The sequence below is a fragment of the Leptinotarsa decemlineata genome, unplaced genomic scaffold (assembly GCF_025532065.1).
Source record: "Leptinotarsa decemlineata unplaced genomic scaffold, Ldec_3_MD MMD2_tig00000882_RagTag_RagTag, whole genome shotgun sequence".
Classification (NCBI taxonomy): Eukaryota; Metazoa; Arthropoda; class Insecta; order Coleoptera; family Chrysomelidae; genus Leptinotarsa; species Leptinotarsa decemlineata.
In genome coordinates this window covers 4,486,998-4,502,532 of record NW_027412556.1, presented here as the reverse complement: position 1 = coordinate 4,502,532, position 15,535 = coordinate 4,486,998, and the positions used below count along the sequence as shown (strand labels likewise).

General features: G+C 35.5%; 1 protein-coding gene across 3 annotated transcripts in view; it reads left to right on the top strand.

Annotated features, from left to right (window-relative positions):
• Positions 1-15,535, top strand: part of LOC111502769 (growth factor receptor-bound protein 14) — a 339,060-nt gene that overhangs the window by 232,733 nt on the left and 90,792 nt on the right. For all 3 annotated transcript variants that reach the window (XM_074174853.1, XM_074174852.1, XM_074174851.1), the window contains exon 7: positions 11,432-11,692. In XM_074174853.1, coding sequence (XP_074030954.1) covers positions 11,432-11,692 — 261 coding nt within the window. The remainder of the gene's footprint in view (positions 1-11,431; positions 11,693-15,535) is intronic.

Genomic DNA, 15,535 nt, shown 5'->3' with positions numbered 1-15,535 from the left:
CGTCATTGCTTGTTCGTAAAATCGTAAAAACGTCATCGTAATCATGTCTAAGCCACCGTATTCACCAGATTTGTCCCTATACGAATTTTTTCTATTCCCGAAATTGAAGAGACCCATGAAAGGATAGCGTTTCACGACAATTGAGGAAATGAAAACCATTGATATTCTCTGAGAAAAATGATAATTTTTTGAAAATAGACAGCGTATTTTTGCCCCTTGTTGTGATCTATTTTTCAACGCCGCCTCAAACTGAATTGGTCATGACATCGCCGAGTAAATTAATAAGCAAATGAATGCTCTGGCCTTTGAAGATTAGTTGAAATTATCAAATCGGCTTTGAAGAAATATTACGTATGAGAAACATGAAGTCGCAACTGTATGGTGATCAAAGAAAAACGCTCGGCAGTATTATAAGGCGATTGTGTCGTGACACGCACCGTCATTATCTTCCAAAACTAGAATGATTGTTAGTTGCAGCGTGGAGCTGGTTATAAATGTATTAAGGCTCTTGACTTCAACGTCTAATGTATTTTTAATCTTCAAGCGAATACTGAATGTGGATAAATGTTGCAAGTATAACAAAAAATACATCTTTAACAAACATAGAGAACTAGCTCATGGATTGCATCCCATTGAATTTGTCATTTGGAAGACAATGCGGCTGTTGACTACCTTGCAAAGAGGGTGCTGCAAGTAGCTTCATCGGACCAGAACCTGTCATTGACGTTGCTTTGGGCTTTGCCAAACAAAGATTGAACATCTGGATGGCAAGAAGATTTATGGACTTCTGACAAAATCTTCCAGAATTGGCTTACTCCAAGGCAAAAAATTAGCAAGAGAAATAAAAGTCGATCCAAATTATAAATGTCCGAGAAGAAATATCAATAATCATATGTCAATGTTTTTATTTCCTACTGATTCCACCGAAATAAAAAATATAATTCTATCATTGAAAAACAGAAAAGCGGTGGGGGTCGATGGAATAAAGGCTGAACTTTTGAAAAACACAATTCCATTCATAGCCGAACCATCAGTATATTTCATAAATAAATCTTTCATAGACGGTATTTTTCCATCCGTGCTGAAATTGACACAAGTGATACCAATTTATAAAAACGGCGATAAAAATGATTCTATAAACTATCGACCAATATCACCGATCACTTCTGTAGCCAAAATTTTCGAAAAAATTATAAAAATACGACTATCGTCCTACCTCAAAAAATATAACATTATTTCCTTTAGACAATATGGTTTTCGAGAAGGTGTGACGACCCAAGATGCTGTCCTAGACCTAACAACTGAGATGTATTCTGCTATGGATAACAAGAAGGCATCTCTATGTGCCTTCATAGACCTGTCAAAGGCTTTTGACACAGTTAGCCACCCACTCCCTCTCAAATCACTTGAAAACATAGGTATAAGAGGAACAACACTAAAGCTGTTTCAGAGTTACCTGCTAAACAGAAAGCAATGCGTAAAAATTGGAAACCACAAATGTCAATACAAGAATATAGAATATGGTGTGCCTAGGGAACTACCCTGGGCCCAATTCTTTTCAATATTTACCTTAATGACTTATTCTTACTACCAACAATAGGAAAAATTTTCACATGTGCTGATGACACAGCCATTTTTTATGAAAAATAAAGTAGAGATTGATCTCAGAAATATCAGAAAATGGTTTTCACATAAACTCCTCACAATAAATTTCAGCAAAACGTACTACCTACCAATTTATGCTTCTGCGCGCTCCTGACCATCTTTTACTTCCCTCAATGTGTCCAGCTTGTTTAATATCACACCTGTTGAACAGTTTAAATATCTCAGGATTGTTATAGATGACCAACTCAAATGGGAATCCCACATAATCTATGTAATAAAAAAACTTCAATTTCTAATGCACCGTTTCAAGGTCCAAAGAGACATATTAGACAACAAAACACTCAAAACGTTATATTTCGCTCTCATCCAAACGCATATAACTTACGGGATACTGGCATGGGGATCAACTGGAAAGACTACTATGAATAAACTGATAATAACACAAAAAAGAATCCCTAAAATAATTTTTAAAAAAAAGAGGAATCACCCAACAGATGTTCTTTATCACGAAACAAATATATTTGATCCCGTGCAGCTCTTCTTTCTGATTACTAATATAAAATGCTTCAAATCGAAACAAAAACACCCCAGGATAGAACACGAATACAACACGCGAACAAAACAACTTAACTTCAAAATGCCGTTTATGAACAAAGTTGTAGGACAAAAAAGCTACAGCTACCTCAGCCTCAAATTTTTTAATTCGCTACCCAATCAAATAAAAAGTTCAAAAAACCAAAATGAATTTAAAAAACGATTAAATGACTACATTACCAGTTTTCCACGTACAGAGATACATAAAATAGTGTATTGATAATATTTCTGTGTCTATACATATATAGTTATTAACCTCAATTAGTGTTCCGTTATTATATAAATATATCTTTAAATCGAAAAACAAACTGACCATATGTATGTTTATATGTGTATGTATGTATGTGGGTATATATGCGTATGTGTGTATATATGCGTATGTGTGTGTATATGTCTGTGTATATATGTATATATATATATATATATATATATATATATATATATATATATATATATATATATATATACAGATGATATTATATACATACATACAATAATTGAAGTGATTCAAGTATTAGTGCCTCTAATGAAAGTACTTAGTTACAAACTGGATACAGTTTATGTGACTTCTTAGTTTATTAACCTAACTTGTTTTTACTATGTCTATATTCTGTATTTTATATTGTACCTGAAGTAAATAAATAATAATAATAATAATAAACAGTTGTTGGACCACACTAGGAATGAACTACGATGGCTAACAGGCCATCTAACAGGTCACTGTTATTTGAAAAATCATATGAGGAGACTTGGACTGTCGGAAGACAGTGGGTGTCGCCTCTGTTTGGAAAAGGATGGAACAGGTTTTCAGAGTTCGGTACAACCACACTCTTATTCTGACCTGAAAAACCACTCACCATACAAACTAATCGGCTTCGGTAAGAATCTGGGTTTATTTGGTCGAGTGTGAATATGTGTGAGCCACAATAAACGCTTGCGGGTTGCGGTGGAGGGTCGAATATACCCACTCACTTTGGACCTAATCTATATCTTGAACAGACTTCCCGTTCAAAAATTGAACTAGTGTCAAAATAAGAATTTACCGAGGACTAATAGAAATTCACTACAAAATCAACAATTCTACACAGCCCAAATTAGGCAACAGATTACACAAATGTCGCCGAGGAAAAAAAATTTCAATTAAAATCGACCCTGATACCAAACAACATCATTGACGAAATACCAGTAACTCTGATTAAAATATGCATAGACAATATTTCCAAAATAATTTGCTTTATAATGAATAACTCATTCAAATATGGAATTTTTCCTCAACAACTAAAACTAGCTCTCATAACACCAATATACAAAAAAGGAGATTGCGATTTGTTTGAAAATTATTGGCCTATAAGTGTGTTGCCATCGTTTTCTAAACTTTTTGAAATGACGATGTGTGTGTGATAGATTAATTAACTTCATGAAACATTGTAATCTCTCAAAACCAACTCAACACGGATATATTGAAGGAAGATCAATTGACACAGCAACCATACAGTTTACTCAGAACATTATCGAGTCATTTGAAAATAACGAAATACTTGTTGGAATATTCTTACACCTTTCTAAAGCATGACTGCTTCAATAACACATATTTATTGGAAAAACTTGAAAAATATGCACCAACACCTACAACATAAAAACGACAAAAAATGTCAGTACGACAATGAACATCATTGTTCAGTTAGAATATTCTCATTTAGCTTTCGGTTTTACAAGTAGAAAGGTACCACGTCAACAATCTCTAATATCGTCAATTTTCGTGCATTGGATGAAAAAATTGAAGCGATTTTTTAGTTACGGTAACTTTCACGGAACCGAAAGGATGTTCAATGAACGTTTGTCGAATTGTCCTATCTGTAGAAAATATTTGAGGGAACTTGTAAGGAAATTCACCACTACCGGTGCAGCAAGTGCAAGCAAGTGCAAATAATTGGTAAGATGGTAGTAAATCCTGAACAGTCTACTTATTCCGTCGCGAATGTTTGTGAGGTGTTTCCTTCTACTGTGTGGAGACTTTTGGAGAGGAATAGGTATCATCCATACAAAATTAAAATGGTACACCAATCAACTGAAGATGACCCTGATCGAAAATCAGAATTCTGCGAAATCATGACGCAAACCATTGCAAGGCATCCTACCTATCTCCACAATATTTGTTTTAGTGACGAATGTACACAGACAAAATGGCCGTTATTGGAGTGACACCAACCCTCACGTTTTTCGAGAAACACATACCCAATATCCAGAAAAAAAATAACGTTTTTGGCAGGAATATTGGGAAACCATATTGTAGGACTTCTATTCATTGATCAAAATTTAACAGGGGAACTGTATTTCAATATGCTGGAAACTACTGTTGACCCTCTCATCACTGAAATCGTCAAACCGAATCCTAATGAATTTCATATGAATATTGTATTCCAACAAGATGGAGGACCACCACATTACTTCAGATAAATAGGAAAACATTTGGATACTACTTTCCCTGGTCGTTGGATTGGCCGTTGAGGTCCTACAGAATGGCCAGCCCACTCGCCAGATTTGACACCTTTGGACTTTTTTTTTATGAGGCTATTTGAAGCAAAAGGTGTACGACTCTGAACCTGCTTCAATATCGGATATTCGGCAGAGAATAATAAATATTTGTAGAAATATTGACGTTACTGTGTTCGAAAATGTTCGGCGTGAAATATCTCATATTATGTAGTTAAATGTCAATGTATTCAGGCAATTATTAAATTTTCCGCCATTTTGTAGTAGGTGAAGATATTGACTTCATATTCTAGGGTTGTGAAGTATTCGTTAGGAGCTTCAAAAAGATGTGTCACAAGACCCTCCTTTCCATTTAATTTTTTTTCCAGATGGCGCCCAGTCGCCATCTTGAAAGTTTCATCTGTCAGTTTCACTTCAAAATAAAGTATTCATGCATTATTTTCATTATCCCAAATTTCAATTTTTTTTGAGCTGACCCGTTCAAAAAATAAAAGTGGGGGGCATTAAAGAAATGCACTGTATAAGGGCTAACATCATGATTTATTTTCATTTCTCTGTATTTCTTTGAAAATGTCTCTATAGGACCAAACTGCAGTATTGTTAGTTATAATTACAAGTGGTGGAAAAACATGGAAAGTTTTATTTCTCAGTTTTCACTGAAAATCATATTGTGAGCCCGATATGAGCTACTGTATACTCTTATTGCTGATTTCTATCTCTTTTTCCCCATTATTCTCTTCTTCTACGAAAATGGCATTCTTTGTTGGATCGGTTCTGTGAATTATTCAAATAAATCTCGAATTTCATTGCAGACACTTTCTTAATGTGTGGTTTGATTACTTCATCACAGTGCATATTTATTTGCAGTTGATAACTGTCCAGGAAACGGCAGAATCACTCGATTTCTTCTCTTATCACCGCCGACTACGTTCTCATTTAAAATAAATCCTTGGCCTATAAATGAGTACATTTGGAATTATTTCTCCGCGTGACCTCAACGAACTCGACCACAAATGGAATCGGTAATAAACCATGCTGTTGTTAAAATCAATATTTGTCGGTGAAATCTTTGATTTTTGTTTTATTTTTTTAAATATGTGAATTGAAATTGTCATACTCGAAGCCTGGAATCCCTTAAAATTCATTAAAGCCATAATTTGAACTTGGGATATAATTTTCATCACTATCAAAATTATTTTTATGTTGAAAATTTTTTGTCAAAAAAATTATCCTATCAAATTTGTCTATTTCTAGTCATGTGTGTCGTAATAACCAATGAAACCATCATTACACTGATAACTACCCATGGATAGTTTTCACGGGTATTTATCACTTATGTCATGACATTGCTAAGCAACCAACACAATAAAGTTGTTTGACATTTCAGTAATTCAATTTAATTCGAAAATGTCACTTCCTCGCTTTGGTGTTCAAAATGATGCGGCAATTGACAAAATCATTGAAGAAAATACACCAAAAAATACTGTCAATAGTAAAAATTACACTTGGAAAATATTTATGGAGTTTTGTGACGCCAGAAAATATGAATTGGATGGAAATCGTACTCTCGAAGAGCTTGCATTAATACTCAAGGATTGGGCGATTAATATGAGAAAAAAGGATAGCACAGAGTTTAAGGAGGCTACTGTTGAAACCGTATGGAATATAACAAGCAAATTATTACAAGAAAAGTATTACAAGGAGTATAATATCATGCTAGACCCCTTTAAAAGTGTTGCATTCAAACAAGCGCGGAATGCACGCGACGCAGCACGAAGAAATTTACAAACAGATCCCACTAAACGCAAAACAGGCTCAGTACCATTAACTTCAAATGAAATGAGTAAAATTATAAACTTTTGGGATGAAAATACCCCTATAGGACTCCCACGCAAATTTTATCACATAGCAGCGGTGGAATTGGCTTGGAGAGGTGGTGAAGGTGCTGCTTGCTTAGTTGATTATGTTCATATCGAAAAGGACAACAATGGATCTCCAACTAATAGGATAGAATATAATCCAATTTTCAGTAAAACCTGCAAAGGGGGTTCAAAGAACTGCACCTCTAGCAAATGGTTAGTTCAAAATAGTGATAACAATGCTTGTCCTGTCAGATTATTCATTAAATTATTATCAAAACGAGGCACAAATATCAAGACAAATAGACTATTTTTAAGGCCAAATCGTCACTGGAAGACAGGAAGCGATAACTGGTATGACAATATGCCTCTGGGTAGAAATATAATCAACGGATGGACGAAATCTTCTGCTGAAGCAATTGGCTTGAATACGAAACAGAGGAAAATAAACAATCACTCTAATAGAGCAACTGCAGTCAGTCAACTAGCTAAGAGTGGAGTTCAAGAACAGCAATTGTTGAAAATTACTGGGCACAATAATGGAAAATCCATAAAACCTTATTTGAATATTGATCAGGAACATCATAACCAAATAATCAATAGTATGCGTGGAAACACCTATGCAGTAACCGAGGCAAATAGAGCAAGATCAACGGAATATCATTATACGAATTGTTCTTTTAATAACTGTGTGTTCAATAAATAATTTTGTTCGAATTGCAAAAAATTTTCTCACCGAATATCCCTCGAACATTGATAAATAACTCATAATTTTATCACAACTTCCTCAAGCACGTTATTTTAGGTAACATCCCTCCGCCTTCGGCGTCGGTACATAAAAAAACTGAATTCACATGGTATCTTTTATATTACATTAATAGTTCTTGTCAAGATTGTGATGCAACTTACTTAGGACAAACAGAACGTTATCTCAGAAAACGAATTGCATAACATTAAGGAGATACAGTAACAACCAACTTGAAATTTAAGAAAAACAAAACTTCTTCAGCGCGACTCCAACAAGTTACCATAATTGTATGTTGAAAATATAAGTAATATTACCAAAGAATTCAATCCAAAATACAGACTCGTAAAAGAATTCACATTAAGGAATTGCAGTCGATATCTAAGTTCTGGGCTCATCTGTAATGAGATGTCTTTGTACGTAATAAATAATTTTGTATCGTTAGCAAGAGTGATATATACAGGGGGTCAATTTGGGAACTTCTTGCCCTTAATATCTCCCTTCGAGTAAAAAATATGAGTTATCTAAAGAACAGGTCAATTTTATAGTCAATGGGAAAAGTTTCAAGGACTATTAGTCTAGGTTCCCGCTGCAAAATCACTACGTCCATAGCATAGTCAACCAAACTCAAATTTCCACATAAATATATGAATAGGAAAATACATTTATGACAGGTTGCCAGTCAAACATTGGACGACAATATTTTTAATTGAAAAAAATCGTATATGCTTCGAACCACATGAAGTAAAATCTTCAGCTCCATCTATATGTATGTAGAAGATATTAATGGTGTGAAGTTTTCAAATTGACACCCTGTATAATGTGTCATAATGAATTAACATAAACATTTATAATCCGGTCAATTTAGACATTGAAAGGTACGTAAATTCACAACAAGCTGAAAACGCGTATAATTGTTCAAAACATAATAAAAAATAAGATTTTAAAATTCCGAATGATTGCGATGTCTGGAAAAAAATTTATTCGAAGTCAAAGGTCAAAAATCTTGAAAAAAATTGGTTTTATCATAAAATAAAAAATGTAAAAAGGTATTCATCTGAGTCATAACCTTCAAATACTTCTTCTTGTCGTTCTTCTTCTTGGTCTTCTTCTTATTCTTGATCTTCTTCTTCTTCTTGATGTTCATCCTGGGTGTAGGTAAACTGCGTCAAGAGTGATGTATCGCATGTTTCCTCGTTGGTATCAAATGAATCTTCCACTATTGGTGATTCAGCAGTAGAACATGACTGGCCTTGACAATGTGTACATGCCAGAGACCAACGTTCAACCCCAGTCTTTTGGGTCTAGCTGATAACCAAGCCATACTTGAACTTGGTAATATACCCGGGAAAGATGTTGATGAGCAGCAACTGAGGTTGGAGGAAGACAAGCTCACTGCACCTGTTTCTTATTTTTAGTGTTTTTTTACGAAACATGCATACCGATACTTATCTAAGCAGGTGTTTTTTTCGGAGCTTTGTACATAGAAAGAAGAAACTGAATCCCGTTGGTGATAATTTCTTGTTGAGTCGAGTTACTTTTTTTGAAAACTCCAGCACGTTGAACCAAATCTTGTTTTTCAAACATTTTGAAGACTGTGGCTTTACCCCTCCTGTAAAATGCAGACGTCGTATCACAGCCAGTTATTGCGTATATAAATAGTACATGATGTTGACTCTTTGCAAAAGTAGATAAACGACGAATATATTTCGGTTTGACTTTGAGCTTTTCCTGGCTTTAGAAAGAAAATAGTTTTTTCAGGTTCAGAGTTCGAGCAGTAAGAAGAACTAGTAAGTCTACATCTTCACCAACAACAATAGTTGTATTTGTCAAATTGAATTGCTCTATAGATGTTTCAATAATCAGTACGTCGGCATCGTTATTAACCTTACAACTTTTACAACTTTTTGACTCGTTGTATCTCAGGAACGGTGGCTCTGATAAAAAAATGTTTGTAAAGAATTCCATGATCTTTAATTTGTATCAGAGGTTATTTTATGATAAAACTTACCGTTTTCCTGAAAATCGCAAAAAACCAATTTTTTACAGGCATCGCAATCATTAGGAATTTTGAAATCTTATTTTAAACTATGTTTTGAACAATTACACGCATTTGCAGCTTGTTGTAATTTTATGTACCTTCACTCTTATTTTTTTAGTCTAATTTGACCGGACTATTACATATGTCAGTATAAATCTCACCAGAGTAACCTTGACCTTGACACATGCTCCACCTTATCATTCATTTATCCAATATTTTGTATCAGTTCTAATCATTACTCGATTCCTGGTATGACAAGGAAGTCAATATTCCTCGTAAATATCAACAAAATCCTTGTCTCTTATTCAAAATTTTATTCGACTATTGAGTAAGTCCATGCTCTCCGTGTTTCCTCACAGTTGGATTAGGATGTTATCATTCGAGTTCGAGAAGGAATTGCCCGAAATTAAAAATAATAAACAAGTTTTTAGACAAATTAATATATAAATAAAAATGAGAAATTAAACTTTCTATTAAAAAAGGTTGGGTAACAGAATCAATTAAAAAAAACAATTGTTTTCTTGCCAACGTTTCGAATTCAAATGAATTCTTCTTCAGGACTCGAAAAGTAGTTTTTTCGTGTTAATATTGTTATTTTGAAAAGTATTAGACATATTAGATACAATCGTTTGTTCATTGTCGTTCTGTGTTGATGTTGTCTCGAAAATTTGTTGTTGCAATGTTGCAATATAGCAATATATTCAACTTTTAAATATTCTCAATATAATATCAATTTAGTATTAGTACAATAATTAAAGAATAGGATAGGAGTTCGGTTAGGTTAGGTTATATTTCAATTGTGCATTCTTATTTATATGCGCCGGGACGTAAACTAGTCAATCCCCCCAAGGCATAGGTCTCTAATAGGTACTTTAATTTAGTACGCATTAAGGGCAAAAAAATCTTCCAAAAAACCTGTCGCTTTGCTATCAGTGATATCAAAAATCATGGAGAAAGTCGTAAACCACCATATCCTCAAATATTTGGAAGGCTTCAACATCTTGAGTTATCATCAATGTGGCTTTCGGAAACAAAGATCAACAGACGACCTTCCATCTTTTATCTTTTCGGAGAAAACCGATGCCTGGGTTTTTTTTGGCATTGAATTGAACCTGGTTACTGTCACCCCAATTCGAAATCACTTCTAGATCCCCATTAAGATATGCATCCTCCTGCTGTCGGTGCAGATGTGCCTCTATCGTTGATATACAATAAAAAGTGGGTTGGAGACAATATGGATTCCTGGTGAACACGCCAGAAATATTTATCGACGGCCACTTGAAGGAATGTTCTTTCAGGAAGCTGGAGAGCCATACACAAAAATGATCCGACAAGCCATAGCATGGAAGTTTGGCCAGCAAACCCTCATGCCAAACACGATCAAAAGCCCTGAAATATCAAGCGCAACAGCTCTTGATTCTCCATGTTTTTCGATTGCGTTATTCCAAATATGGGTGACATAGGATAGAAGGTCGCCTGTTGATCTTTGTTACCGAAAGTCATATTGATGATCGTTCAAAATGTTGAAGCCTTCCAAATATTTGAGAATATGGTGGTGTATATATGGTTTATATTTCTCCAACCCACTCAGGGATCATCTTCAATATCTATCCTGATTATTGTTTTGATTTGGTGTTCACTATCAAATATTTTTTTCTTGTAGCTGTTCATGCCTGTGTCTATTTTATCATCAGATGTAGCTGTCAAATACCTAATGTGCCAGTGTGAGTTGCCCTTCTGAAATATACTTTATGATCTAAGTGGTCTCTGAATCCTGACACTAGAACATTCAGGATTGATAATTGTCTGTCCACCTCGGTCTCGCATCGGGGAAACGCCAGAAAGAAGTTCCATCAAACCACGACCCAAAAACCCGAAACCATGTACAGTTTCAAAAGATGGCCGCGGAATCCTGAGCGTTTCTACACTGTGTGAATGTACATTCATCCAGAGTTTCCCGAAATCACCCCCTGAATTTATCGACATTACTCAGGATTTGAAATCACTATTCAGATTTGGTGGCTATCATCAAATATGTTTTCCTGCCGTTTCTTCCGGCCTCTCACATACATTTGAAATTTATTTTTGTTTCAGATCTCGGAAGACCAAAAAGTCGGCGACGACATTGAAGTATTCGCGAAAATCACCAACTACCACGCTTATACGGCGCTGAACGCGAAAAACCACTTCCGCGCTCCCACCGAGTGGGGCATCATCCTGCGGCCGAATACCACCGTCACGACGGCGAACACCGACGAAGACGCCTCTTCGACCACCTCCGACCAAATTCGCTGCTTGGCCTGCGACTCGGAGCGCGTCCGGTCCTGCTGGATTGTAGCGATGAGGCTGGCCAAGGTGAGTTTTTTAATCTGTGTTATTGCCTTTATGGAAGCAAGAAAAAGGATCGGGCCAAGTACAGTTCACTGGGGTATACCCACATTGATTTGTTATATTGCACTGAGCTTGCTAGCAATTTTGATAGTTTGTTTTCGTTATTCTGCATTAGTTCCAAAGCATTACCAATAATACCATGCTAACAGATTTTTTCGAGTAGGGTTTCATTCAGAGGTAACTATCAATAAACATAATTCTTTTTCAGTTTTTGCTGATATTGTAACGTCAATGCTATGCAATGATGTTTTCCCCATTCTCATCTGGATCCTTAAATTGAAAAGCGTGTTCGTTTGGAAAATTTCGTTTGAAATTTTTCCATCAACCGCCAATTATGATTCATCGGAACGGTATTGAAATGGATGACGAATGTTGCCTGGAACAATTGACTCGTTGCACAATATTTCTCATTATGATAAGAGTAACTGGAACGGTCGTCAAGCGCTCAAAAAATGGTATTCCTTTGTCTTGGAAGTCATTGAATATTTAATGCGAATCTGGCAGGTGCTTGATTAATGTCCATAATTAGCTCAGAGCGACCAGGTTCAGGTTTTTATTGAATCATACAGTTCTGTAATTGAAGGTATAATTACAATGCAATTATTTGCTAACACGTACGTACGTGAAACTTTACATGGCACATACACAGGTGGAAATTCCAGGAAATAATGTGGGTGGGTGCCTCTTCAACTCTTTGAATTATTGTTAATACCATAAGTCACAACATCAATCTTCGTTTCGACGAAATATCCCATTATTGAAAGTCAATTATAATTTTTTATTCAATAAATTGATAGATGTACCCGTTACTACGTGGTAGAAGATCATAATGAAAAGAGAAAAAAAATTTCTATGTTTTTCACCACTTTTATTTGTAACTAACGGTACTGCAGTTTCGTCCTATATAGACATTCTCAAACTTATACAATAAACGTTAGTTTATTCAATAACATAGTTACAAATAAAAGTGGTGAGAAACATAGGAATTTTCATTTCTCTTTTCATTATTTTTTATTCGTTTATTGGTCGTAAAATATACGTACAAACGGATCTTCCATAAAGCTTAGCGATTTCGAAAACAATCGTAACACTCAAAAGAAATTATCTTTTGGCAATAATTAGCATAATAATTGGCATAACTCGAAAATATGCATTCGAAATAGCAGTTTGAAAAAATTGAAGTTGATTCATCTAAAATCTCGGCTTTCATTATTTTTTTTCAGTAAGAATTATCACATAATAGTATTTTTTCAAATTTTCATGTTGAAATTGCTCTGCTGGCGAGTAGAACGAGTATGAAAATCTATTTTTTATTCTTTATGTTTTTATAGACGTATAGTATACTCAATGAATAAGCTCCCAAAACTGTAAGAATTACATTCTGCTATATATTATAAATAGCGTTAGCTTCGCGTTAGTTTCTAGTTTAATCTTTCTCTCGAAGATGATCACTTGGTGATCGAAACACGTGACCCCAATTTGGGGTCCAGAAAAATGATAGTTTGAATAAGTAATTCTTATAAAGGTATACTCAAACACATGAATGCATTATTAGACCAAACTAATTTCGAAGGACAAGCTTGTGTGTAGGTTGAGTCAGGTCAAAAGTGAGTGGGTTAATTCGACCCTCTACTGCAACCCAGCTTTTGAACGAAGCCTATTAGTTTATTTGGTGAGTGGTATTTCGGGCCAGATGGTAAGAGTGCGGCTCTGCCAAAAACTGATTCAGTCCGAAGCGGAGCAGGCACAAAAGTATGTGCTCTGCTGTTTCATCATTTCCAAACAGGCGACACACACTGTTTTCCGACAGTCCGAGTCTCTGTATATCATGATTCAGATGACAGTGATCTGTGAGAAGGCCTGTTAGACATCTTAATTCATCTCAAGTGTAATCCAACAACTGCTTGGTTTCAAACTTCAAAGGGTGAATTTGCCATCCAGGTGTTCAATGTTTGTTTGGCAAAGCCTAATGCGATGCCAATGACAGGTGCTGGTACGTTGAGGCTGCTTGCATCCCCCTCCTTTGCAGGCGAGTCAGCTGCCTGATTGCCTTCCAGGCCAGTATGGTCAGGAATCCAAACCAGAAACAGTTTGTTAAGTTTTCCTATTTGGGAGAGTCGTTTTTGCAATTTGTAACCAATTTAGATGTTACTCGGTAGGAGCCAAGAGCTTCCACTCCGCTTGACTGTCCGAGAATATTTTTATTGACTTGTTTATGAGGTTGGATTCTTCCAAGCCCTCCTCACACAATTTAATAGCGTAAATTTCCTCTTGACATACAGTCGCATAGGTTTCTAGGCAGGTAGATATCTCTGTCCTGGGTCTGCGACTGAAAACACCTGCACCAGAACCGGAAGGTGTTTTTGATCCATCTGTGAACCAAAAACTATCTTCTCTTAATATTTCCTTCTCCTGGAGGATCCAGTCCTCTCTACTCGAGAACAGTACTTTATAAGGTAGTTCGTAGTTGACAGTTGGAGGCATAAAGTCAGAGGTCATTTCCAGAATGCTGTGACTTCCAGTGTCAACCAACATTCTGTTGCATTAGATTGTGTGTAAGTTAGTATGGACATCTTGTTCTGCGGTAGTTGTTGGAGCTTTACCTCGCATACCACATATTTGGGTCCTGTAACCCTTCAGTGAGTCGAAATACATTCAATCCAGTAGATTTGAGAGACTTTTAGTTTGTAGTTCGCATACTTATACTACAATTCATTATCTTCACCCAAAATCCATTTCTAAACTGTTTCATAAAGTTCCCACGGTCAACCTTCTGATATCTATATTCACTGGACCGCAATCTATGTTTATTTTTGAAGTCGACGTTCATAATGTTAACAGTTTGTGGTCTACAGTTGAACATTTATCAGTAGAAATAAGTGCTATTGAAAATCACATGAATCAGTTGTGGATATACTTGAAATATGCAAAACGTCATAGAAGTCATTGATCAGTTCCTCTTGTTAAAATTGACGATTGATGAGATTATTTTTGAAAGCATCTCCAACTTTGTACTTGTGATGTACTGTTTGGAACCTTTAGTGTAGTAATAAATATTTTTCCCAACACCATACCGTTATTTTAATACCTCGCCACGTGTTTCGATCACCAAGGGATCATCTTCATTTTTTTTACAATTTTTCAACAACTTTTTTAAACAAAATTTTTAACAAAAACAAACACGCTTTATTTTCAGCCCAGATGACAGGTATGATGATGAAAGACTGTACGTTCATCAAAACATTTCTCGCTCATTCGGAAATGATTAAAAATTTCAACTGGATATTTCTCAAACTGTCAGTCAGTTGAGAAAGTCATTTTTTGTCTTCCTCGGATTCATTGCCTAATTTCTGCAATAGAAAATACTCAAGTTTCATTGTTTTTCCAGACTTGTGTTTCGCCAGCCGAATTGGCATCATCAAGACATATCAGTTACACTCCATTCAAAATTTATGAACTAAAAATATATTTTCAAATTTACTATAACAGTTTGGCAAAACGATCTAATGTCACTTACCCAGAAGTATCCAAGCATTATTTTGACCTTCAAGCGCGAACGTAGACTTGCCAAGTTTATAACGAAGTCGTTAATTTGGAATTTTTTTCGGCGGAGCGAAATCCGAACCTGGCAGTTACTTAGCGACGATCATATTTCATATTCTGTTCGTGTTTGCCTGGTTCTCTGGATCGTAAAATTCCTTTTTGTTATTAATGTCAATCATGATATGTTATTGGCATTAAAAAACGCGTGATATTTTGAAACTGGACGAGTATTGCGACACCCAAAACGTGATATTTTCGATGCGT